Source organism: Lynx canadensis, chromosome B1 (assembly GCF_007474595.2).
Source record: "Lynx canadensis isolate LIC74 chromosome B1, mLynCan4.pri.v2, whole genome shotgun sequence".
NCBI classification, from domain to species: domain Eukaryota; kingdom Metazoa; phylum Chordata; class Mammalia; order Carnivora; family Felidae; genus Lynx; species Lynx canadensis.
Window position 1 is genome coordinate 103,990,323 of NC_044306.2, and position 24,351 is coordinate 104,014,673.

The 24,351-nt window shown below is 34.0% G+C and overlaps 1 protein-coding gene and 1 pseudogene across 1 annotated transcript in view; one reads left to right on the plus strand and one right to left on the minus strand.

Moving 5' to 3' along the window:
- PRDM5 (PR/SET domain 5) overlaps positions 1-24,351 on the plus strand; it is a 213,210-nt gene that overhangs the window by 95,909 nt on the left and 92,950 nt on the right. The window contains exons 4-10 of the mRNA XM_030313149.1: positions 4,186-4,360; positions 6,636-6,810; positions 7,940-8,032; positions 8,294-8,415; positions 12,350-12,429; positions 16,402-16,486; positions 17,740-17,897. Of these exons, the coding sequence (XP_030169009.1) occupies positions 4,186-4,360; positions 6,636-6,810; positions 7,940-8,032; positions 8,294-8,415; positions 12,350-12,429; positions 16,402-16,486; positions 17,740-17,897 (888 nt within the window). The remainder of the gene's footprint in view (positions 1-4,185; positions 4,361-6,635; positions 6,811-7,939; positions 8,033-8,293; positions 8,416-12,349; positions 12,430-16,401; positions 16,487-17,739; positions 17,898-24,351) is intronic.
- On the minus strand, positions 13,593-13,687 carry LOC115513193 (annotated as a pseudogene).

The window sequence follows — 24,351 nt, forward strand, 5'->3', positions numbered from 1 at the left end:
ATACAGCTAATTAATTAATCATAAAACGAGACTTTGAACCCTGGCCAGCCCAAAAAAGCCTGTGCTCCTTAGTCACTCTGCAGCACTGCTTTCTGATATCAAGGAACCAGGTTTGTTTATTATTTATTATTTTATTTTACTACAAAAGTAACACTTATTAATTCTATGGACTAGCAGAAGAGATTCTGCAAAATACTTAGAATTACCTCTACTTAGAAACAAGTTCTGTTAACATGTTTGTTGATATATTTTTCTTTTTGGGGCACATTATCTATCTACCTATCTATCTATATATTTATCTAACTATATTGATACATATATGACATGTTATTATAGAAATTACATTTGGTAAATTTTAAAACCAATTGTTAGGCATTTAATTTTTTTCCAATTTATATTATTGGACACGTAGGCTGCAACATTTTGATGGTATAAACAGCTTACGGTAGAAATAATTAGCTGAGGGGCATCTGGGTGGCTCAGTCTTTTGAGAGTTCGACTTTTGATTTTGGCTCAGGTCATACTCTCACAGTTTGTGAGTTCAAGCCCTGTGCAGAGACCACTTGGGATTCTCTGTCTCCCTCTCTCTCTGCCCCTCCTCAACTGTATCTCTAAATAGATAGATAGATAGATAGATAGATAGATAGATAGATAGATAAAAAAATAAATAAATAAACTTTAAAATAAGAATTAGCTGAAAATAATATACAAATAAATAAAGCAAAATGAAACAAGACTAAAAAAAAAAATTCAAGAGCTGAATAATAATTGTAAAACCACTCACTCTATGTTGTATCCCAACACAATGAAAACCACTGGCTGAGGAATATTTGCTTTTGAACAGATCATCATGTTGAACAGCCTTCTTGCAGCTAACAGGTTTTCAGCAAAATCACCTGGAGCCCATAACAGGAACCATAAGCAGGACGCCAGAACCCAGGCAGAGTCAGGGAAGGCACTAACCCCTAAAATGTAAGGAGTGATTCTCTTACAGAAGGAACTGTGTTCAGGGGAAAAAGCCACAAACCCGAAGATGGGAAATAAGAGCTGTAATAAGAAGTAAATTTCAGGATCAAAATATTAAAACAGTCATCAAAGCTGGAGCACAAGGTTAGAATCCCAGGACTTTGAGTCAATACCCTTTAAGTCCTTCTTGCCAAAGGGCAGGCGATTGGGGCTGGGGTGAGCCTACAGGTAAGGAATATTGGAGTTCAAGAGAACTCCAGAGATTAGGAATCTGGCAGGGTCTGCCAATGGGAAGTTTTGAAGAAAGAGAATAATATAATGAAAAGTTGTGATTAACTTAGTGAAGTGTAGGCAAGGAACAATTTAAGAGGATACTTCTTAAAACCATTGTGGTAGCAAATTGGCTAGGCACTGGTAAGAATTATATAATAAAGCTATCCAGATATTTCTATTAAATAAGTAGATTGGAGTAATACCATGACATTCCTTTTACCATATTTTTGGCATATAGACAAAACATGTAGTTGGTCCTTGGTGGGTATAATGCTATTGCTTTTATTAAGTCAAGGTTTTAACTGGTATATTAAAATTTTCTTTTCTTATGGAGCCCCTGAATGGCATGCTGTGTCTTATGACCGAAGTTTAAGTTAATGTTATCATGTTTTAAAATTAAAAATGATTTTTTCTTGGTGCTATGAGGGCCATCACAAACTTGATTATTAATATTCTGGAAAGATGCTTCAATTAAATTTCTTGGATATTGATCAGATAAGCACTAAGATTTATGATTGTGTTCTGACATCTTCATTAGGTGAGTCCTTTGTTGCTTTTGGTAACTATTAACAAGTGGTTTCCAAACCCTGGAAATTACCACTTCTGAGTTCATTTAAAAAGAGACCTCTCTTTTGCTGAATGTCTGCATAGTTTTTGTTGGTTGGTTTGTTTATTTTCTTGCACAAAGTGTAACAATTGAATAGAAGTTAATTGTGTTCTTAATTAGAAATCACTTTAGGTTTCTGGAGGTTTGAAGTTACAAAAATTGCAAGGATGCTGTAAATATAGAAACTTCCTTTATTTTATTTTTTTTTTCAACGTTTTATTTATTTTTGGGACAGAGAGAGACAGAGCATGAACGGGGGAGGGGCAGAGAGAGAGGGAGACACAGAATCGGAAACAGGCTCCAGGCTCTGAGCCATCAGCCCAGAGCCCGATGCGGGGCTCGAACTCACAGACCGCGAGATCGTGACCTGGCTGAAGTCGGACGCTTAACCGACTGCGCCACCCAGGCGCCCCGAAACTTCCTTTAATTAACTGTAGCTGATGGTTAGATTTGCTTCAGTGCTTTGAACTTTTGAATCAAACCTTTCTTGCCCAATAACGATGAATTTAATCATCATTTTTGTCTTTTCCATGGAATTTTCTAATATATATATATTTATATATATTTATATATATATATTTATATATATATTTATATATATTTATTTATATATTTATATATATATTTATATATATATTTATATATATATTTATATATATATATATATACCGTTTTAAAGATTACAAAGATTCTGTTTGTTGTAAAAAACAAAACAAAACAAAACAAAACAAAACAAAACCTGAAACAGTGGAATATAAACTACTCTTTCTCCCAGCCTCCAAATGATAACTGTATAATAGTTTGCTGCATCTTTTCCCAGCTTTTCACAGGGGTTCTGCTTGTGTGTACACAATATACACATACACACATACATATGTTACACATTCCTCGTCCTCCATTTTCCCTTCTCCAGCTCACCTCCTCCCTTCCCCCTCCTCCTCTGTCTCCTCCTGCTTAACGCAAGTGCTGTGGTGATAATGCCAGAGAGAAGGCTTTGTTCTATGTTCTCTCCCTTACTAAATTTCACTCCTTGGTGGAGCTCACTGTCCTTGTCCTCTTCTCCCCTTGCCTACCATCAAGGTTCAATAAATTCAGACTATGTTTTGCTTCTCTTTATCCTCAAGCAGCCAAAGCAGGAGCCGTCCCAGAACAAATCCTCAGCTATGTAAGAGACAGCAATTCTGGGTGTTTCTCTTGGGGACAGCGAGCTAAGCAGCCCCAGTTCTGGCTTCCCTGGTGATTGGCCGAAGGCCCAGAGGGGCTTTTTGTACCAGTTCATTCCAAGTGTGAAGTTCCTCTGGGGTTTCCTTGGGAAGTAGATTCTTCTTTGTAGTATTTTTCTTGTGTCTGTTATGGGTTGAGATTTCTTCTGCAGTAATTATCTATCATTTCAAACCTGATTTCTAATCTAGAATTTTCTGCAGAATTTTTTTTGTGTTGTTAGTGGAACTTGTTTTCTTTTCTTCTCTCTTCTGTCATTTTAGTGGGATTTAGGTACACATGATGATTCAGTTAATACTTTGAACTTCCCAGGTGCCTGGTTGTTTTTTCTTTTTTTTATCTTTTCTTTTTTTAAGTTTATTTATTTATTTTGAGAGGGAGAGATCATGAGTGGGGCAGGGACAGAGAGAGAGAGAGAGAGAGAGAGAGAGAGAGAATCCCAAACAGGCTCTGCACTGTCAGCGCAGAGACTGACTCGGGGCTCGGATCTGTGAATCATGAGATCATGACCTGAGTTGAAATCAAGAGTTGGACATTTAACTGACTGAGCCACCCAGGTGCCCCACCTGGTCTTTTTTTTTTCTATTTCTGGTCTAGGGTTTTGGAAGTTCTTTCAGGGTTTGTTTGCAGTTACTATGGCTTATGTTATAACTTCAAAGTTTTTTTTTTCTTCCAGTTTTGGATTTAATGTTAATCATAGTTAGATCATTGATATCTCATTGCTCTCTGTGCAGAAATGACACCATTACTTAACAGACTTCTTTCTGCTGCATTTACAGGCATCCCCAAAATGTTATGATATTAGGCAAATTAACAATGTGAAATTCACTTTTAGTAATTTAAGTATGCTTTCATTTGATATATATAAATGTCACTATCTGTAATATATATTTATACTTTATTTTCTGGGTGACTGAATACTGTCAGTTTCCTTTTTCAGTATCTGGATCTGTTGGAGATATAAAAAAAAAAAAGAATAGTAACTTTTAATGGGAACCTGGTACTCAGTGTATCTTAAAATTATTTCTTAATTATTATTAGAAACAAATGGTTCAACATTTTTTAAATTATGGAGATATATTTGTAATACAATAGCATATTTTTTAATTTTGTCTCAGGAAGGAGAAAACATTTTCTATTTGGCAATTGAAGACATAGAAACAGATACAGAACTTCTGATTGGCTACCTGGACAGTGACATGGAGGCTGATGAGGAAGAACAGCAAATTATAACAATGATCAAAGAAGGGGAAGTTAAAAATTCTAAAGGACAATCAACAGCTGGCAGAAAAGGTATTGCCTCTAATTGGTGATCTGAGACCATAGAAGTTGTAGAAGAAATATAGTTTGAACTGCAGTTGACTTACAGTTGTGTTATAATAAGGTGTACTCAAAATAAAGTTAGCTTTTGTGAAAACTACTCTCAGAGAGTAGCCAGCTGTAAGCACATCTTTCTTCTAGCAGAAGGAGAACGCTGGGTGTGGGGGATCCATGTGCCCTGTAGAGCTGCCAAGGTCAGCACCAGCTCCTGACTCTCACTGCTCTCACTGGTACAGTGGGTTGGCTAGGAATGAGGAGTTTTGTGCTCCAGCCACTCATCAGTCTTGTACCGGGCAAGTCACTAACTCTTTGAGACTTTACTTTCTCATCTGCACATGGGGAAAGGCAAGTGCAGAGGTGTGCAGAGGGTACTGCTGGACCCTAATGGACTCCTCCTGGGCCTCCCTCTTGTTTGAGATCCTTTGAGAATCTGGAGCTTCTGGAAATCTCTTTCTGTTCTGAGCATAGAAGCCTGCAGGATTGTTAGGTTGTTCTAGTTGGGTAACCAAAAATGTGTGTTGACGGGAGGTCTGATCTGCTTAGATCAATCCTGTAATCCAGGAGATGTCGCTTGTTTGCCATCTGCTGGGGAATAATCAATTATTATTGGGGCTTGTTTCTATTTTTTTGTGTTTTACTCCTGATGGGATTTGAAGGAAATATGAATGATGTTAAAGGTATTCATGTTTTGTAATAGATTGAAATTTACCATAGAGTATTTTTTTCATTTTCTTTTGCAAATCTGCTTCAAGAAGTGACACTGATTTCTTTAGTCACCATGGTAGTAATATCTTTCATATGAATTTTCTACTCCAACTATATGTCACTGGCTGAGAAAGTATAAGCATTCCTAGCATTGCTAGCTTATGCTTCTGTTTCTTTATTTCAGTTGGATTATTTAAGGGAAAGATGAGGACAGGCTTTCTGTTCTATCTTTCAAATATGTATTTTGCTGTTTCAAATTTCAGACTTTGGGTAATAGGTATTATTTTTGTATTATTCTGTATTTTCTTTTTGGGGAATATTTATTTATGTGAATTACAATATTATTGACTACATTCCCTATGCTATACTTTTTGTATTTATTTTTTAAGGTCCCTCCCCCCACCTCCAGGGCATATTATTACTGTGTCCACTATTTTAGCTTAAAAATGGGTCTCCTGCTTATTTATTATCACCCTGATTTTTCTTTAGTTAACAAATATCAAATTACAAATTGTTTTTACTTTTGTAAAAATAATCAATGGAAACTTAAACAGATTTTGAAAACATATGAATCAGGTACATACATTATTGCTATTTTTATTTTAGAAATCAGTTTTTATTTAATAAAAGTACCCCTTCCCCCAAAAAAGGCCAGAACACAAACAGAGCAACCAAACCACCAGCAAAAAGAAACAAATAATCCACTCCAATGTCAAACAATGGAGAGCTTAGTAAATAATTATGTTTTTTTTTAATTGGACTTGGGAAAATGTTAAGTGGAAAAAAAGAGCAACAGATGAAATTGAATACAAAGTAAGATCATAAATGTAGTTATTCTTAGACTATAAAATATGAATGGACAAAAGGCAAATCAGGCTTGAGAATATATTAAGTGGTTGTCTCTTCATTGTGGGATTATTGGTAATTTTAATTTTCTTCATATTCCCTGAATTTTCTAAATCTAATCTTATTTAATAATCAGAAAAGAAAATGTGATGTAAATAGTGCACTTTGAGAAATTTGGGTGGATCCATGACAGTCCTTAGGGACTGACAAGCCAGAGAGACCATGGAATCTCACTACACCTGCTGTAATGAGTTCTGTCTTTATGGCCTCAGTCTCTTTCACATGTACGTGAGATTCCCCTTAGTAATTCCACATAGTTTTGCCTTGGTTGGATTTTTTCTCTTTGTGAACTCAGTGAACTCAAGATGACCTGTTTCAGGGAAAAGTTTTTCTTTCTCATTCCACATTTGCAATAACTCTTTCATGTGAAAAGTTAACATTATAGGGTAAATTAAAAATTGATTTTGATTTTGTATTAATTTGCTGAAACACCACGAAGTGAATTAAAAGATAAGGTACTTCTAGTAACACTTCCTATTATTTTTCATGGACAACATTAATAATACTCAGAGAGATAATAAGAATTTATTCTTCTGATACTATTAAACGCAATTTTGATTTTAAAATGAGGATAAAACTGAACAGTTCTTGGCTCTTAATTTTTGTCTTATAAATTTGCTTCCTTGTAAATGTACAGATTGCCTTGGCTGTAAAGAGGACTATGCTTGTCCCCAGTGTGACTCGAGTTTTACCAGTGAGGAAATTCTTGCTGAGCACCTTCAGACATTGCACCAGAAACCTACAGAGGAGAAAGAATTTAAGTGCAAGAACTGTGGGAAGAAATTCCCAGTTAAGCAGGCTTTGCAAAGACAGTGCGTACAGCAAAGAATATCTTTAAAATTATGAGCTAACACTTTTGTTTTTAACTATTCTATTTGATTTGTTTTATATGTGTGTGTGTGGGTGTGTGTGTGTGTGGGTGTCAGTGATGGAGACAGGGGGTGGGGAGGAAGAAAGTAAGCATTCTATATTGTCATTGTCATTAACTTATCTTTTCTTAGTATAATATGGTGATTTTTGAAACATTCTGATTATGAACTTCCAACAAGTAAACATTATTTATGCTAATAAGTCTTTGTCCATTTATTTACTTGCCATTAAATATCAAATCAAGCTCATTGATTTACTATTCAGAAATTCATTTATGCATAATTTAGTGCTCTGAGGTCACAGATCAAGTTTCAGTTGTCTGCATTTGATATTCCCTCTGGAATCAGTGAAAGAAGAGTTTTAAGAAATGAAGAGAGTTTAGAGAATAAAGAATACGGGGACACTTGGGGAAGCACTGTTTATTTCTTAGCAACTTAGGAGGAATAATTTAAAGATGAATAGATATAGGCTGTCCCATGAAGATGAATTAAATGATCCCACACATTGCTCGGTACCCTTTATTATTTTGACTCTTTATATTAACAGCATATAAATTTATCTTTTTACTTAAATATTTTACAGCATCATTAATTATTAAAAGTGAGAAATTAGATACGTATATTTTTTATTTTAAGAATGTCACCTTGTATATGAGCAAGAAAGCTTTCATGTTTACTATATTAATATATGCATCTACTTTGGCTTATGAAATTTGAAATGAAAAATTTCTGCTCAAAACTTAAAAAAATTATAATAGTAAGAGATTAAAAACATTTGGAAATTTTGTTATAGGCTCTTGAAAAAAAAAACAAGCCAGGGCTATATACTTTTTAGAGACTAGATGTTAAAACTGCATTCTAGTCAGATTTTATTGAGTCTACACCAAAGATACTTTTGCTTAGCCGGGTCTTATAGTTAAATTAGGTACTACCAAAAATTAAAGGGACAAAAAACAAAATGAAAACAGAGATGACCAACAGGATTTTATTTAAAGTAGAGATATTTTTCATAAGTTTTTGTCTTACACATCCAGTTTTTATTTCTTTCTGTTTTTTTCTATTTCCCCCTCAGCATTCTTCAGTGCACAGCAAAAAGCAGTCTGAAGGATTCTTCACGAAGTTTTCAGTGCTCTGTTTGCAATTCTTCCTTCAATTCAGCATCGAGGTTTTGTGTCTGAGTTATCACATGGCTGTTATATAATTGTGGGTCATTTTTGGCAGGCATGCTTTTTATGCTTCTTAGTGATTAAGTATCACATGGCTACAAGATAAGTGCTTTCCTTTTTACCTGCCCAGGTAATGCATGAAATGACCCAGAAACTCTACTAGAGAGCATGCATTGCAAAAGCCTGCTGTGCTGTTAGACTTCATAAGATATGTCTTCACCATTTCTTCTCCCTGTTCCCCTCTCCTGGTTGTTTTGCAGTTTTGAGCAGCACCAGGAGACTTGCCGGGGAGATGCCAGGTTTGTGTGCAAGGCCGACAGCTGTGGAAAGAGGCTGAAGAGCAAGGATGCCCTCAGAAGACACCAGGAAAATGTCCATGCTGGTGAGAAATCACTGGAGGGTCATTTTTAAAGGGGCTTCCTCTTCCCAGGCTGCCGTGATCTGTTTTTAATTCTTGCTCTTGAGGAGAGAGCTTGCTTTGACATTATGCTCACACAGATGTGGAGCTCTTGCAGTGGACTTTTTTCTTTCTCTGAGCACCATTTCTTTTTTAAGTTGATTTCAGCAGTATTTTTCATTTTTCGGATATCTGAATTAATCATAACTGGAAACCTAAGCTAGAATCTACTTGAGCTTGGTAGTCAGGTGTATTAAAAATTAATGTTTTTAAATAACAATTTAAGTGTGAAATATGAAATTTCTCTTTTAGTAGATACATTTTAAAACTATTAAATGATGCTCTTGTGCCTTAAAGTTTTGTAGTAAAAATCTATTTTTTAAATTTATATTTCTCCCATATTGGAGAAAATTACTGCATTTTGACATGGGAATTTAATGTGTCGGGATTAATAAAGCAGATATTATTTGAATTCCTTCTAATGGCCAGCTAAACAATAAAACCCATATAAAATTTGACTGTCACTTAGATTTTATCTGTTTAGCACATGGTAAATGTATTTTGGTTTAGGGATCGAATCTGTTGCACGGAGTTGAACAGATGGCTGTATCGTCAGAGTTAACTTTTAACTTCCTCAGTGTCTTTTCCTTAAGAGAGGCTGAGGCTCATGGAACTCCTCATATCCTTCTGTGCCTATGCTTTTCGCACATGTTTACATTTGCGCTTGGCTTCTGGGAAATGTGTGGAAAGATGTCTTTCTGGACATGAGGAAAGTGGATTTCTCTTCGCCCATCTTGTTTATTCCCACATTCAGGAGAACAGGATAATCAGTACTCAGCTTCTGTATCTTATGTTTGTTCATTGTCCAAAAAGTATCTCCTTTAATGTTAAAGTTATAGCAGCTAATATGAGTGTGTCTGCTGCCTCCTATTTTGCATCATTGCTTGGACTACATATTTAGGGTAAGCTGTCTATGAAAGTTCTGGGTGGTAGAAAGTATGGCCATGCAAAATACAGCTTCAGGATGATTATCAATAGGACTTTACATTGTTCTGATTTCTTTCTTTCCTTTTGAAGAATATATGGCTGATTTAGGGAGGATGGCATTTTCCTGAATTCATTAAACTTGGGCCTTCACTATGCTTACAAAAGGCAAGCATAACTTTTTGATAGACCTGTCTTCATAGTTTTTTTTTTAAACTGTTATGTTTAAAATGCTGTTCTTAATTTTCTCCATCTTTGTCTGCAATGTATTATAACAAATCTTTCATGTCATTTTTAAAGTTAACTTTGCTGAACTAAGTAAAAAACCAGATGCATACTGAAACTCTGGAAACTTGCATTCTTTTTATTTGGGCATGTGGTCTTCAGGCTGTGCTATAAGCATAATTTCTGTGAGGCTTCTTGTAATTGGCCTTGGATATTATAATATTACTGATTCTGGAAACTCATGTTGACTTTGTAGGAAATAATTTATAAAAGGAAGTTTTGTTTTTATTTTTCTGTGTTGTGGAAACATACAAAATATGGAATGTACAATATTAGCCAAAGGTCACTATGCACAATTTTTGTTGAGATTGGTATACAATCTGTCTTTCATTCATAGCCCCTCTTTTGTCTCTCCCTTTTCTTCTATGAGATACATAGACATTTGGAGAAAGAATATTCCACATCAGAACAGCAAGCAAAGCAGTGTTCACACATATGATTGTAGAACCTTCTATACCTGAAAGCACACTTAACCCACATTGTACTGAAACTTGCGGTACTTGGGTGACTGTGTATTCAGTAGGGTTGTGTTAATTTTTCATACATCTCCTACTATTGTAAATAATGTGTTCCTGAATGGTTTTGAAAGTTGAATCTGAAAGTAAAAAAAAAAAAAAAAATCAGACTTACCTGAATATAGCAAAACTAAAATAGTATAAAGTCTAGTTATGGCTTTGTAGATACTGTTGTCCTTCAACCTAGGGAAGCTGGTAGAGTGATGATGACCTTCATAGCTACCCAAGAGGAAACAGAGAATGAAGGACCTGACTTCCTTAACCCACTTCCATTTTTTTTCTTTTGTTTAGAGTCTATGGATGCTAAAACCAATAAATTTTGTATTTATGGGAGATAACATTTGTCTGCACTCTCGGGTGAATTGTTATAAATTTTTAAAATATTTTTTTTTCTTCAGGCTCCAGGGTGTCATAGTTGGTTAGGCATATAGCTCTTGATTTCGGCTCAGGTCATGATCTCATGGTTGTGAGATAGAGCCCTGCAGAGCATGGAGCCTGCTTGACATTCTGTCCCTTCCTCTTCCTCTGTCCTTCCTTCTGTCCCTCCCTTGCTTGCATGTGCTCACTCTCTCTCTCTCTCAAAAAAAAATTAGTTTTTTTCTCAAAAGAGCTTGGATTCCAATTCTAGGATGAAGAATAGAAGACGACAGGAGGAGGGAAAAGTTTGGAGAGTAGGGATGGGGGTATGGTGCATTGCCTGTGATTCCAGCTGTAGGGACAGTAGCAGGAACATGAGGATAAAGTAAGAGGTGTGGTTGGGAATGTCTCAGTTCTATCTCTGTTCTCTCCCTCAGGGAAAGGATAGGGTCGAGTCTTAAAGAACAGCCCGTATGAGGGATAAGACAGAGCAACAAAAGATTATGAATTGAAAGAGGGAAATGCCAGCTAGTGCAAGCTAGAAAAGAAGGAATATTCCTCTTCTGTGCCCCCCTCCCCTGCCGTGTATGTAATCTACATGTATAGAGATACTCATTTTGCTGGGGAGAATTTTCTCCTTTAGTAGCCATGTTTTTTGTCAATCACTATGAAAAATTTTCTTGGCTGTAACATTCAGCATGCTAAAAATAGTGCATTATATGAAACAAGTAACTTAAATAATAAGAACAAATTCATACTTTCTTTTTCTAAAAGTGTATAATCACATTCCTATAATAAAATAAAATCATCTTGTAATATTTTTTTTTAATGTCTTGGAGTTTTTTCAAAATAATAGAGAAATGGGGAAGTAGATGGGGTTGAGGTTGAGGTTGAGGCAAGAATAGCCATGGATTTGTCATTGTTGGGGCCAGGTGTGGGTACATGGTGGTTCGTCATATTATTTGATTACTTCAGATATACAAATTTGTGTATTTGAAATTAATTAAAAGTTGAAGAAACCACTCTGTGATTATTTGTGGTAGTGCAGATGATATTACATCATATTTGAAAAAAAATGTTTTATTGAGTCTTCATTTCTATAACCACTGTGAAATTTGAAATATGAAATGAGCTACTGTAATCACTGTGTAAGAAGACAAAATTGGTCTTGTTTTGATTTGTATAATAATACAAATGTTGATATAATGTTTTGATGTACTTGATTTTGGTTTATTCTGGTTTTTGACATTAATATGAGAAAGTATATGCTCATAGATTTTGTAGGAATCTAGTGCTGGAAAGAATAATCTATAAATTCCATCTTAAAAAACACAGAGGATTAAATGAAATATTCTCTTAAAATTTAAAGCAAGTAGCAAAATCAACTTATGAATTAATAAAACCATTTTTTTCTTTTATAAACACATTTGATTAATTTAAATTACAATTTTTCATGTAAGTGTGCTTTTTCTCTTTTAATTCTACATTAGTTTATGGAAAGGTGAAATGCCTATTTTATATATGTAGAAAGTGGTATATCATGCTGAATATTTTTCAAATTTAAAAAGAAAGGGTTTAAATCCAGTTTAATGGCTATAACTATAACATTGAACATTTTGGAATTCTAAGTTGTTAACTTAGAATAACTTAGAATAACTTGTATAACATCTTGTTAAGATGAAATACCTGTTTAGAAATTATATATCACCTAGAAACATTGTATCTGATGCTCTTCATATTCTCATTTAAATCATGATGATATTTTATTTGCATTTTAGGCGATCCTAAGAAAAAGCTCATATGTTCAGTGTGCAATAAAAAGTGTTCTTCAGCATCAAGCCTACAGGAACATAGAAAGGTCAGTAAGATGAAGATTAATGCTCATCAGAGTGTAAGACCTTTTAGTCATTTATAGAGCCTGCCATGAAAATTTTTAATTGATTTTTTTATAAAGACAGAGCTTTGTCATCAATTTATACACTAGCATATTCTAAAATGCAAGACTGATATGCAGAAAAGTGAGCTCTTGTAAAAGTATATTTTGAGTTTCAAGCTTTTTTAGTTGCTGTTTGCTCAGGAAATACTATGTATTTGATGGAAACATATAAGTTTTGTGGATTTATAATATGCCCTGCAATGGCATTTAGCTATTAAAATGCATGCATCTTATAGTAAAGTCCGACAAAACAAAGACAAGAGCTCCTTATTTTGAAGAACTAAAAATAATGTGCAAGTATGTCAAAGTGTTGTTAGCAGAAACAAATGATTATATTAGAAGAAAATAAATTTAATGCATTTTGTAATAAATATAAAACTTATTACTAACTTACAAATTTAATGTGAAAGGTTAACCTGAAAAATATACCGGGGTTATTAACCTTAACAACATTAGCACTATTTAATAGAATTTACAATAGAATAGAGCTAAAATAAAATTTAGATTTTTGTTATTATTGTGACAAATTCTAGAAGAACTCATATTATATTATATTATCAGATAAATGATTATTTTTTAATTTCACAACACTTTTCAGAATATCTAGGAGCGTATAATATTTTCTTTTAGTGATTTAATATTGAAGAGAGTATATAGTACTAGTGAATATAAAATTTTACTTTTCTTATGGTTTACAAAATGAATTTATCTCTTTATTGTATATAGATATATTCCAAAGTAACCTGAATGGCTTTAAAATTCATGATATTCAATCTGATAGTTCTAACTATGTGCTGTGGGTTTAATCTATAAACACACAAGATAGATTCCAAAGATGTCCAAGATTGTATTTTATATGTTGGGTGATTTTGATCCTCAGGGAGAAATAACAGAACAAGCAGTGGACTGAGAGTGAGGACAGTGGGTGTCATCTTCTGTCCCTAACACTCCATGTAACATTGGGCCTCTGTTCTCTCTTTTATTAAATGTGACTTGGAATGGGTCCATGCTTTTTAATTTTTTCTCCAAGTGCCATGAGCTGTTTTGTTTGTTTGTTTCTAAATGGTTTTCTAATAGGATTGTTTAAACATGTAGAACACATCAAGAATTTGCATATAATTCTTGTGCACCGGTCATGCTAATCTTCACTGTAACATTCTAATTTTAGTATTTGCACTGCTCACTTCATCCCTATGGCTTCTGAAGCAGAATCTTAGTCTGAGGCAAAAAGATGAAATCCAATTTAGTAGATATTTTCTAAATATCTTCTTACTTGTATAATTCTATGATTTCTTTCCCTGGTCTATTTACATCTTAAGAAGTTGAAATTTAAGATAGTTTACCAGATTAAAGATTGTACTAAACAGAGTGTTTCAACAAAGTTGCTTGTGGGGCCTATTTCTGAAAAGTGTTCTCTTTTCCATTTATTTTCTTCATAATATAAGAACTTTTTCCCCAAGGAATGTCTTGGTAGAGCCAAATACTACTTGGTGATGGTAGAACACAGCACCCAAATTATCTCTGCAAAATGTTAATAACTTATTAGCTGAATGCAGCACTTCCTTCATTACAGCATGGCTCATCTAATTTAGCCTTTCTGAATCCATAGACAGCTTTTGTTGACTTCCATTTCTGACTCTGTTCTTAATAGTTGGGTATGTTGAATGTCTAATAGAGTTTGGTTGCAGTATTTAACCTTGCCAGTAGAGGGTGCTGTATGAATATGCCAAATTACATAATAGTCTGGAATAGTATCTTACCTTACTATATACTATTTTATGTTACAATAAGACATATTATAACCCTTCTTGAAAATTGTTTATTTAGGGACTTCAAAATTGTAATTTAATATGCTCCATATCAACTAGTAAGCTGAACATTTTGAAAATTGTGCTTTATTTATCATTAGGTGTAAATAAATACCAAATTTGGTTGTTTTATTAAGCTTTTTTAGGATTTTTGAAGATAGCTGTGGCCTGAATTTTCCACTATAAATAATATAGTCAATGCAAAAGTGCTTTCATATACAGTGAATATTCTGTTTTATAATTATGGAAAATTAATTCAACTGAACCTTTAAAAAGTGTTTCATGTTTCAGGAGCCGTGAGAGTTAAGAAGTGAAGAAACATGGGTACTATTCTGCAGTATTTTATTTAACATTTAACACTTTATATATGGATGAATAATTTAAAAAAAATTTATGTATTAATATAAGTTTTATATTAAAATGAAAATACACTAAATATATTTTCATTGATGTATGGCTCAGAAAGCACATAATCTTTTTTAGGAGATATTGTTATTATAAAAGGCATATATTACAGAAACATAGAGTTTAAGAATATAAATCTGTTCTTACTATCTTTAAATAAACAATACACATAATATTGCTCCTTAAGCATAGGTGTTGAACCAAAACCTTGTGAAGGTCTTTGATGATTGAACAGACTGTCTTTAAAATGGCTCAGGCTGAAAGTTTTACTTCTAACTGTGTAGTACTTGCTTTCTGAGTACTTGTGTGGGTCCCACATTTTTTGCCTGAGGAATCATAGAATGCTTTGGACTCCATATATTCACTAATTGAGAATAGATGACACTGCATATAAGCAGAGGTGTAAGTCAGACTCTAGTGGAATAACATCATTCTGCTTCTGCCTTGTTTATCTACATTTTCTGTGCTTTTCCCAACTGAGTTTTCTGACTCACCAAGAATCACATCTGACAAAGGCAGAAGGTGGATTGGCAGCCTCAGACCTGCCGTGAGGTTGGGCATCGAATGAAGTCCCAGACTCAGACGTGGGACCTGGTAATTTTCCCTAGCTTTTGTTTCCCTGCCTTGTCCCCTCTTTTCAGTCTCTCTGTTTTGAGTTCTTCCATGGCCACTTAGATCGAGGGAGCCAATTACCAGGATACAACCCAGTCTTCTACTCATGACTCACTCAGTTCTTGGCCCTCTGCCTTGACTTCACTCTGCAGTGGCCCTCGTTATTCTGCAGGGGTAATCACAGCACCTTGTCTTTCTGCACAAGGGCCTTTGCTTCTCTGGTGTTTACTATTATGGGCTTTACCTTTAGTGAGGTTGAAGCAAATATAACTTCACCAGAACTATTTTAGAATCTTCAGCAAAACAGTGTGATGCTCTTGTTCATTGGGGGTGATCAACATTTCTAATATGAGGCTTCTTGCAATACATTCCTCTTAGAACTTTGTGAATTGTTTCTGATAATAAAATGGGCTTCTACTTTTCATACCACCTATACAATTTCTCTGTTTAGTGTCTCAGAGGGAAAGAGCTAAAGTTAATATTCAGTTGTAATACTTATTAGCCAGCTGTTTGATAAAGTCATGTTCCCTACTTATTATAGTTTCTGATCTTTTCTTTTTATTGTGGTCTTCCTATCATGTAAGAATTTTACTTTGAGCTAAATGTTTTTCGGAATCATATATCTTCTTGTCTTTCATGGTAATTCATGTGTTTTTCTGTACTATATACATTTAAATTTAAAATAGTTTCACTACTGTAAAGGGAATATTATCACATACAGGTTCTATATTTCCAAATCTAAATTTGTGCATAACGAAAAGAGTTCGTGTCAGTTAGGTATAACTTTTTACAGAGTGTAGAAATTTAATATGCACTAAATAGGTCAGCTATACCACATATTTCAACAGTGTGCTGCAATCTTGTATTTTCTTTTAATTGTTTGTTTTTATTAGGTACCAGGTTCACTGCATTTTCAATTTATATAAGATAGTGTGAATAAAGCAGAGCTGAATTACAATATACATAGATATTGCAATAGCAGCTATCCACATATTTATACTTTACTTGAGCTCTATATAATTTATTTGGCTTTGACAGTTGACCTAACTGTCAACTTAACCTTTTGCAGATTCATGAGATATTTGATTGTCAAGAATGTATGAAGAAATTTATTTCAGCTAATCAGCTAAAACGTCATATGATCACTCACTCAGGTAAAATACATATTTGTTCATTTATATTGAAATCACTACAAAAGATTCACTTTGTCCTTTTCAGGATCTCCGAGAATAGTAATCAGGAGACCTGGCTTTTAGTTCTAGGTTGGCCAGTAACTAGCCGTGTGATTTTGAACAAGTTACTTAGCCTCTCTAGACCTCATTTTATTTATAAAGCCAAGGTGATTGGACTAAGTAATATTGAAGCTCTTCAGAATCACCATTTAATTTATTGTCTACTCCTCCTGGAGCCTGAGATTCTGTTCTTTATCTGTGAAAAGGGCCCTACCTTTCAGAATTGCTGTGAAGGTTAAATGAGATCATTGTGTACTGTGCTAGCAGGGGGTCTGACTTTTAGGAGGGATTCAACAATTATAGTTTCTGCTTTTCTAGATACTTTCACATTCTCACTAAGGTACTAATAAATGTTAATGAGAATTTTATAAATACATTTTGAGAATATAAGTTTTTAAAGCTGTAGTTTCATTTTAAGCAAGTTTGAGTAATAGGTCTGTTATACAGATTAAAAAGAATAAGGTCTGAAAATAAATTTTGCTTTATGAAGTCTCCTTCTAGAGTTTGGAACGTCTATAATTTAAGGCCATCGAGGTTAGAATGTTTTTACATATCCACTTTGTTTGGTGATGGCTATATATATTTTGGCAAATGAAAATAGGAGATCAAAAACTGGTGGCCTTCAGATATGCTTTGTTTGAAACAAATAGTATTTTTTGCATCTAGTGGTCAACATTACGTTAACGTTGCATAAATATGGGTTCTATACAACAACCTAGGTATGTAGAGAATTGAAGCTTTCTGTTGAGAATTGAAGCTTTGCCTATATGAGTTCCACTTGTTCAAGTAGGAGGCAGGTCTGTCATTTACTTTTATCACTGTCAGAACACTCTTAGCGTTTGAAGTTGTGACCTTGGTTTAAACTCATACTATCAGCACATTTTTCATCTGGAAATAGGATTTTTTTTTTCCTTGAATCTGAGCTTCATTCTGACATCTAAGCTACTTTACACATTTAGTTTACAGAAATAAGTCTCTGAAAGAACAAGTTCATATTTCTTTTGTGAATAGGGTCACATGTCTAACAGAAATGGATTGGTAAGTAGATTTTTTTCAGTTGTTTGAATCATGTTTCAGTTGACTAGTCCATTAGAAGTAATATAAGGTAAGGCTGTTTCCCTTTTTATCCTTTACCTTTATATAGATGTGAGATTGTCTCCACTCATTTTTCACAGAAAAGCGACCCTATAATTGTGAGATTTGTAATAAATCTTTCAAGAGGCTTGATCAAGTGGGCGCCCACAAAGTAATACACAGTGAAGATAAACCTTACAAATGCAAGCTTTGTGGAAAGGGATTTGCCCACAGAAATGTTTACAAGAATCACAAGAAGGTAAAAGCGTATAAATATCATTATTATTATTATTATTATTATTATTATTATATTTGCTGATTTGACTTCTAATTATTTTATAAGAGATTTGTGTATATCTGGACGTGCTTGTGCATGTGGAATAATTACAGAAGATCTTGCTTTTACTTTCTACCCCCTCACTCAGGCCACAACCCCTTGTGGCCTGGTTTCTGTCTTCCATCGTCTGTTGAAACTGTTCTCACACCCAGAGGGCCATCCACTGTTTCCCAGTGGTGTACTAACTGCAAAGTGTTTATTCTCTCCCTTTTTTTTCTGTAACGTTTGACACTCTTGTTCACGTTACCTGTTTTGAAATTCTGTTCATGTTTGGTGTATACTTTGCTAGGTGTTCTACCAATTTCTCTGAACACTTCCATCTCCCCTCCCTGAGGAGGTTGGCTGGATGCATTGGCTGTGGGCCTCTTCTGTGTTCTCTGCATCAGCTACATCCATGACTTCTGCTATCAACTCTATACCAACACATGCCAAATGACTTATTTATTTAACCCAGTCTTCAAAACTATATTAATTTTTTTATTTGAAACATAACTGGATATCTTTTTGACCTAATGAATTTAGCATGTCCCAGAATGACTTTTTCATTCTTTATGTCCCAGATAACCTCTCTTTTGGAGTTTCTTCTTTCTGTTAATGACAAAAGCATATGCTTACTCCTGTCTGTTTCTTTAGTCTTAGACCCTTTTTAAAACACTGATTCTTGGGGCACCTGGGTGGCCCAGTTGGTTAAGCATGAGACTTTGGCTCAGGTCATGATCTCGTGGTTTGTGGGTTCAAGCCCCATGTTGGGCTCTGTGCTGACAGCTCAGAGCCTGGAGCCTGCTTTGGATTCTGTGTCTCCCTCTCTCTCTGTCCCTTCCCTGCTCATTCTCCCTCTCTCTCTCTCTTTCTCTCTCTTTCAAAATAAATAAATAAATAAAGCATTAAAAAAAACAAAAACAAAAACAAAAATGCTGATTCTTAAAGAATCTACCCTCTACCTTGTCTAGTCACCTTCAGTCATTTGTTCCTTTACCATCCCAACATCCCAATTATTGCTCATTTTCATTGCTTTAATACCCATCTAATTAGATTCTTATTACTTATCACTTCCCACCTTTCCATCCTCCTAAATAAATTGTCTCATAGTGCAACTCTGACATATCACTCTTGTACTCTAATATTATGAGTAGATTTCCGATGCCTGTATAAGTTATAATGCACCTTGCCCTCTTCCATGACCTCAACTTTTCCAGATGTTTATTCTTTTCTCTGCATACCTAAGACAACTTGACATTTGTCTTCAGTCAGCATGACCTAACTTCCCCTTCCTCTTTTCTTTTTTTTTAAATTTTTAATTTAATTTTGTTTTTATTTAAATTCTATACCCAACATGGTGTTTGAATTCATGACCTTGAGATCAAGAGTCACCTGCTCTACTGACTGAGCCAGCCAGGTGCCCCACCCTTCCTCTTTTCTGTTAGGACTTTCTTCAATTATAATCTCTTAGTTTTGTGTATTAATTTTTGTTTACATTTCCTACATACTACCTTTATTCTAGTTCTTGTTTCAGAATGTATTAGTTTTATCTTATCTACTTTGTGTAGATAATAAATAATGTTTCAATTGAATTCAGAAAATGGTATTGTTTGTTTTTTTGTTATTGGGTTGTATGTGTTCTTTATATATATTGGGTATTAACCTTTTATCAGATATATCATTTGCAAATATCTTCCCCCATTCACTAGGTTGTCTTTTCATTTTGTTGATAGTTTCCTTTGCTCTGCAGATGTTTTTTAGTTTGATGTAGTCCCATTTGTTTATTTTTGCTTTTGTTGTCCTTGTCTTTGGAGCCAGATCTACAAAGCATTGCTAAGACTCATGTCAGGGAGATTAATATGTTTTCTTTTAGGAGTTTTATGGTTTCAGGTCTTACATTCAAGTCTTTTAATACATTTTAAATTTATTTTTGTATATTGTGTAAGATAGTGGTCCAGGTTCATTCTTTTGCATGTGGCTGTTCACGTCTCTCATCACTATTCATTGAAGACACTCTTCTTTCCCATTCTGTATTCTTGCCTCCTTTGTCATAAATTAATTGCATGAGTTTATTTCTGGGCTATCTATTCTGTTCCATTGATCTGTGTGTCTATATTTTTCTATCTGTAACATGCTGTTTTGATTATATAGCTTTGTAGTATAGTTTTAAATTTGGGAATATGATGCCTCTTTGTTCGTCTTTATCCACATTGCTTTGGCTATTTGAGATTTACTGTGATTCCGTACAAATTTTACAATTATTTGTTCTACTTTTGTGAAAAATGCTATTGGAATTTTGATAGGGATTGCATTAAATCTATAAATTGCTCTGGGTAGTATGGACATTTTAACAGTATTAATTATTCTAATCCATGAACATGGAATATCTTTCTATTTATTTGTGTCTTCCATTTGTTTCATCAATGTGTTATAATTTTCCGGGTACAGGTTTTCCACTTCTTTGGTTCAATTTAGTCCTAGACATTTCATTGTTTTTGATGCACTTATAAATAGGATTGTTTTCTTGATTTCTCTTTCTGATAGTTTCTTATTAGTGTGTGAAAATGCAATGGATTTTTGCATATTAATTTTGTATCTTGAAACATAATTGAATTCATTTATTCGTTCCAGCAGTTCTTTTGGTGAAGTCTTTGGGGTCTTCTATGTATAGTATCATGTCATTTGCAAGTAGTGACAGTTTTAATTACTTTTTTCTTTCAATTTAGATGTCTTTTATTTCTTTTTCTTGTTAATTACTCTGGCTAGGCCTTCCAATATTATGTTGCATAAAAGCGGGGAGAGTGGGCATCCTGGTCTTGTACCTGATTTTAAAGGAAAACTTTCAACTTTTTATCATTTAGTTTGATATTAGCTATGGACTTGTTATATATGGGCTTTATTATGTGGAACTATGTTCCCTCCACACTTAGTTGAGAGTTTTTATAATAAGTGGATGTTAAATTTTGCCAAATGCTTTTTATCTATTTGAGATGATTATACGATTTTTATCTTTCATTTTATTAATGTGGTTCATCATGTTGATTGGTCTGTGGATATTGAACCATCCTTGCATCTGTGGAATAAATCCCACTTGATCATGGTGTATGATCTTCTTAATGTGTTATTAAATTCAGTGTGCTAATATTTTATTGAGGATTTTTGCATCTATGTTTAAAAGGTATATTTGCCTGTAAGTTTTTTTCTTCCCCCCACTTCCCCCTCATCTTCTTCTCCTTCACTTTTTTTTCTTTTTCTTTTTCTTTTCTTTTCTTTTTTCTTTTTCTTTCTTTTTTTTTGTGGTGTCCTTGTCTAGTTTGGGTATCAGGGTAATATTGTTTTTGTAAATGGGTTTGGAAGCATTCCCTCCTTTTCAGTTTTTTGGAAGAGTTTGAGCATGGTAGGTATTAAATCTTTGAATGTTTGGTAGAATTCATCAGTGATGCTATATTGCCCTGGACTTTTGTTTCTTGGGAGGTGTTGATTACTAATTCATCTTCTTACTGTAATTGGTCTATTCAGACTTTTTATTTCTTCATGATTCTGTCTTGAAATATTATTTCTGGGAATTTATCTAGTTCTTCTAGATTGTCCAATTTCTTGGCATAGAATTTTTTTGTAGTTGTCTTGTATGATGATTTGTGTTTTTGTGATATCAGTTTTATCTTTTCCTCTTTCTGATGTTATATTTATAAAATAAATATATTAGTGAGTGAGTCCAGCTAAAGGTTTGTCAGTTTTGTTTATCTTTTCAAAGAACCAGCTCTTAGTTTCATTCATCTTTTCTGTTGTCTTTTTAGTCTCTATTTCACTGATTCCCACTCTATTCTTATTATTTCCTTCCTTCTTCTAACTTTAGGTTTTATTTTTTCTTTATTTTTTTTTTTCTTAGTGCTTGGAAAAGATGCTCGATATGATTTTAGTCTTTTTATTAAGACTTGCTTTATGGCCTAACATGTGATCTATCATGGAGAATGTTTCATGTGCACCTGAGAAGAATATGTATTCATCCCCCTTTGAATTTTTTCAATGTTTATTTATTTTTGAGAGAGAGAGAGAGCACGAGCAGGGGAAGGCAGAGAGAGAGGGAGACACAGGATCTGAAGCAGGCTCTGGGCTCTGAGCTGTCCACAGAGAGCCTGATGTAGGGCTCGAACTCCCTGAATTGTGAGATTATGACTGAGCCAAAGTCAGATACTTAACTGACTGAGCCACCCAGTTGCCCCTCAACTCCTTTTGGATGGAAAGTTCTATATTTATCTATTAAGTACATCTGGTATAATGTGTTGTGTAAACCTATGTTTCCTTATTGACTTTCTGTCTGGATTATTTATCCATTGATATAAGTAGGGGTGTTAAAAATCCCCTACTATTATTGTATTGCTATAAAGTTCTGCCTTTAGGCCTGTTAATATTTGTTTGTGTATTTTGATGCTTCTGTTTGGGTGCATACATGTTTATAAATGTTATATCTTCCTGCTGGGTTGATTCCCTTATGATTATGTAATGCCTTTTCTTGCATTTTATTACAGTCATTTTAAGTCTATTTTGTCTGATATTGAGTATAGCCATACCAGCTTTCTTTTCATTTCCATTTACATGTGATACATTTTTCTGTCACTTCACTTTTAATCTGTGTGTGTCCTTCTGAAGTGAGACTCTTACAGGAAACATATAGCTAAGTCTTTTTTTTTATTCATTCAGCCACTGTATATCTTTTGATTATAGAATTTAGTTCATTTACATGTAAAGTAATCATTGAAAATTGTGGACTTATTCCCATTTTGTTACCTTTTCTCTGGATGTTTTCACAGTTTTCTTGTTATTTTCTTTTTCTCTCTTACCTTCTGTTTTTGTTTTTGTTTTAATATTTATTTATTTTTGAGAGAGAGAGAGAGAGAGAGAGAGAGAGAGAGAGAACGAGCATGAGAGAGGGAGGAGCAGAGAGAGAGGGAGGTACAGAATCTGATGCAGGCTCCAGACTCTGAGCTGTCAGCATAGAGCTCAAGGCTGGGCTCTAACCTATAAATTGTAAGATCATGACCTGAGCCAAAGTCAGATGCTTAACTGGCTATGCAGGTGCCCCATTTATCTTCTGTTTTGATAACTTCTTTAGTGTTATGTTTAGATTCCTTTTTCATTTTCCTTTGTGTATTTCCTATGATATGTTATTTTTGGTTACTTTGAAATAGTTCACATATATCACCCTATGTGTATAACAATTTATTTTAAATTGATAGCCACTTAAATTTGAACACATTCCAAAACTACATTTTTATTCCCCTCTCCCACAGTTTGTTTTTGATGTCACATTTCACATCTTTTATTTTATGTATCCCTTAATTATTTAATCTTAATTACTTTTGACCCTTCATACTAGCTTTATAAATGATTACTCCACTATTTTCACTATATATTTACCTTTTTCAGAGAGATTTTCACTTTAATATGTTTTCTTGTTATTAATTAGTGCCTTTTCTTTTCAGCTTAAAGAAGTCCCTTTAATATTTCTTTTAGGACTGGTTTAGTGGTGATGAACTTATTTAATTTTGTTTATCTGGGAAACTTGTCTCTCCTTCTGTTCTGAATGATAACTTTGCCAGTAGAGTATTCTTGGTTTGAAGGTTTCTCCCTTCAGCACTTTGAATACTTCATGCCACTCCCTTTATCACCTGGAAAGTTTCTGCTGAAAATTTTGCTGATAGCTTTATGGGATTTCCTTTACATATAACACATTATTTTTCTGTTGCTGTTTTTAAGATTCTCTCTTTAACTTTTGACATTTTAATTAGAATGTGTGTTGGTGTGGATATCTTTTGAACTTAGTGGACTTCCTAGACCTACATGTTTGTTTCCTTTCCCAGATGAGCAAAATTTTCAGTCATTATTTCTTTGAAATGTTTTGTCATTTTCTTTTTCCTTTTTTTTTTTTTTTTTTTCCTGCTCTGTCAGGGTGAGTTCCATTATTTACATCTTCTAGCTTGCTGATCTGTTCTTCTGCTTCATCCAATCTGCTGTTGAGCCCCTCTCGTGTATTTTTCAGTTCAGTTATTATGTTTTTAAGTTCTATGGCTTCTGTTTGGTACTTTCTTATATTTTTCTATTTCCTTTGTAAAGTTTTTATCTATTCTTCTGAGTTCAGTGAGAAGCTTTAGAATCATTACCTTGTTTTCATTTTTTATTTTGCTTTGTGTCTCTTTTTTTTTTTTTTTTTTTTTGAGTCTGGCTAAAAGTTTATCAATTCTGTTAATTTGTTCAAAGAACTAGCTCCTGGTTTCATTGATCTGTTCTATTGCTTTTTTAATTCTTTATTTTATTTCTTTCTCCTCCAATATTTATTATTTTCTTCCTTCTACTGACTTTGGGCTTTGCTTGTTCTTTTTCTAGCTCCTTTAGGTGT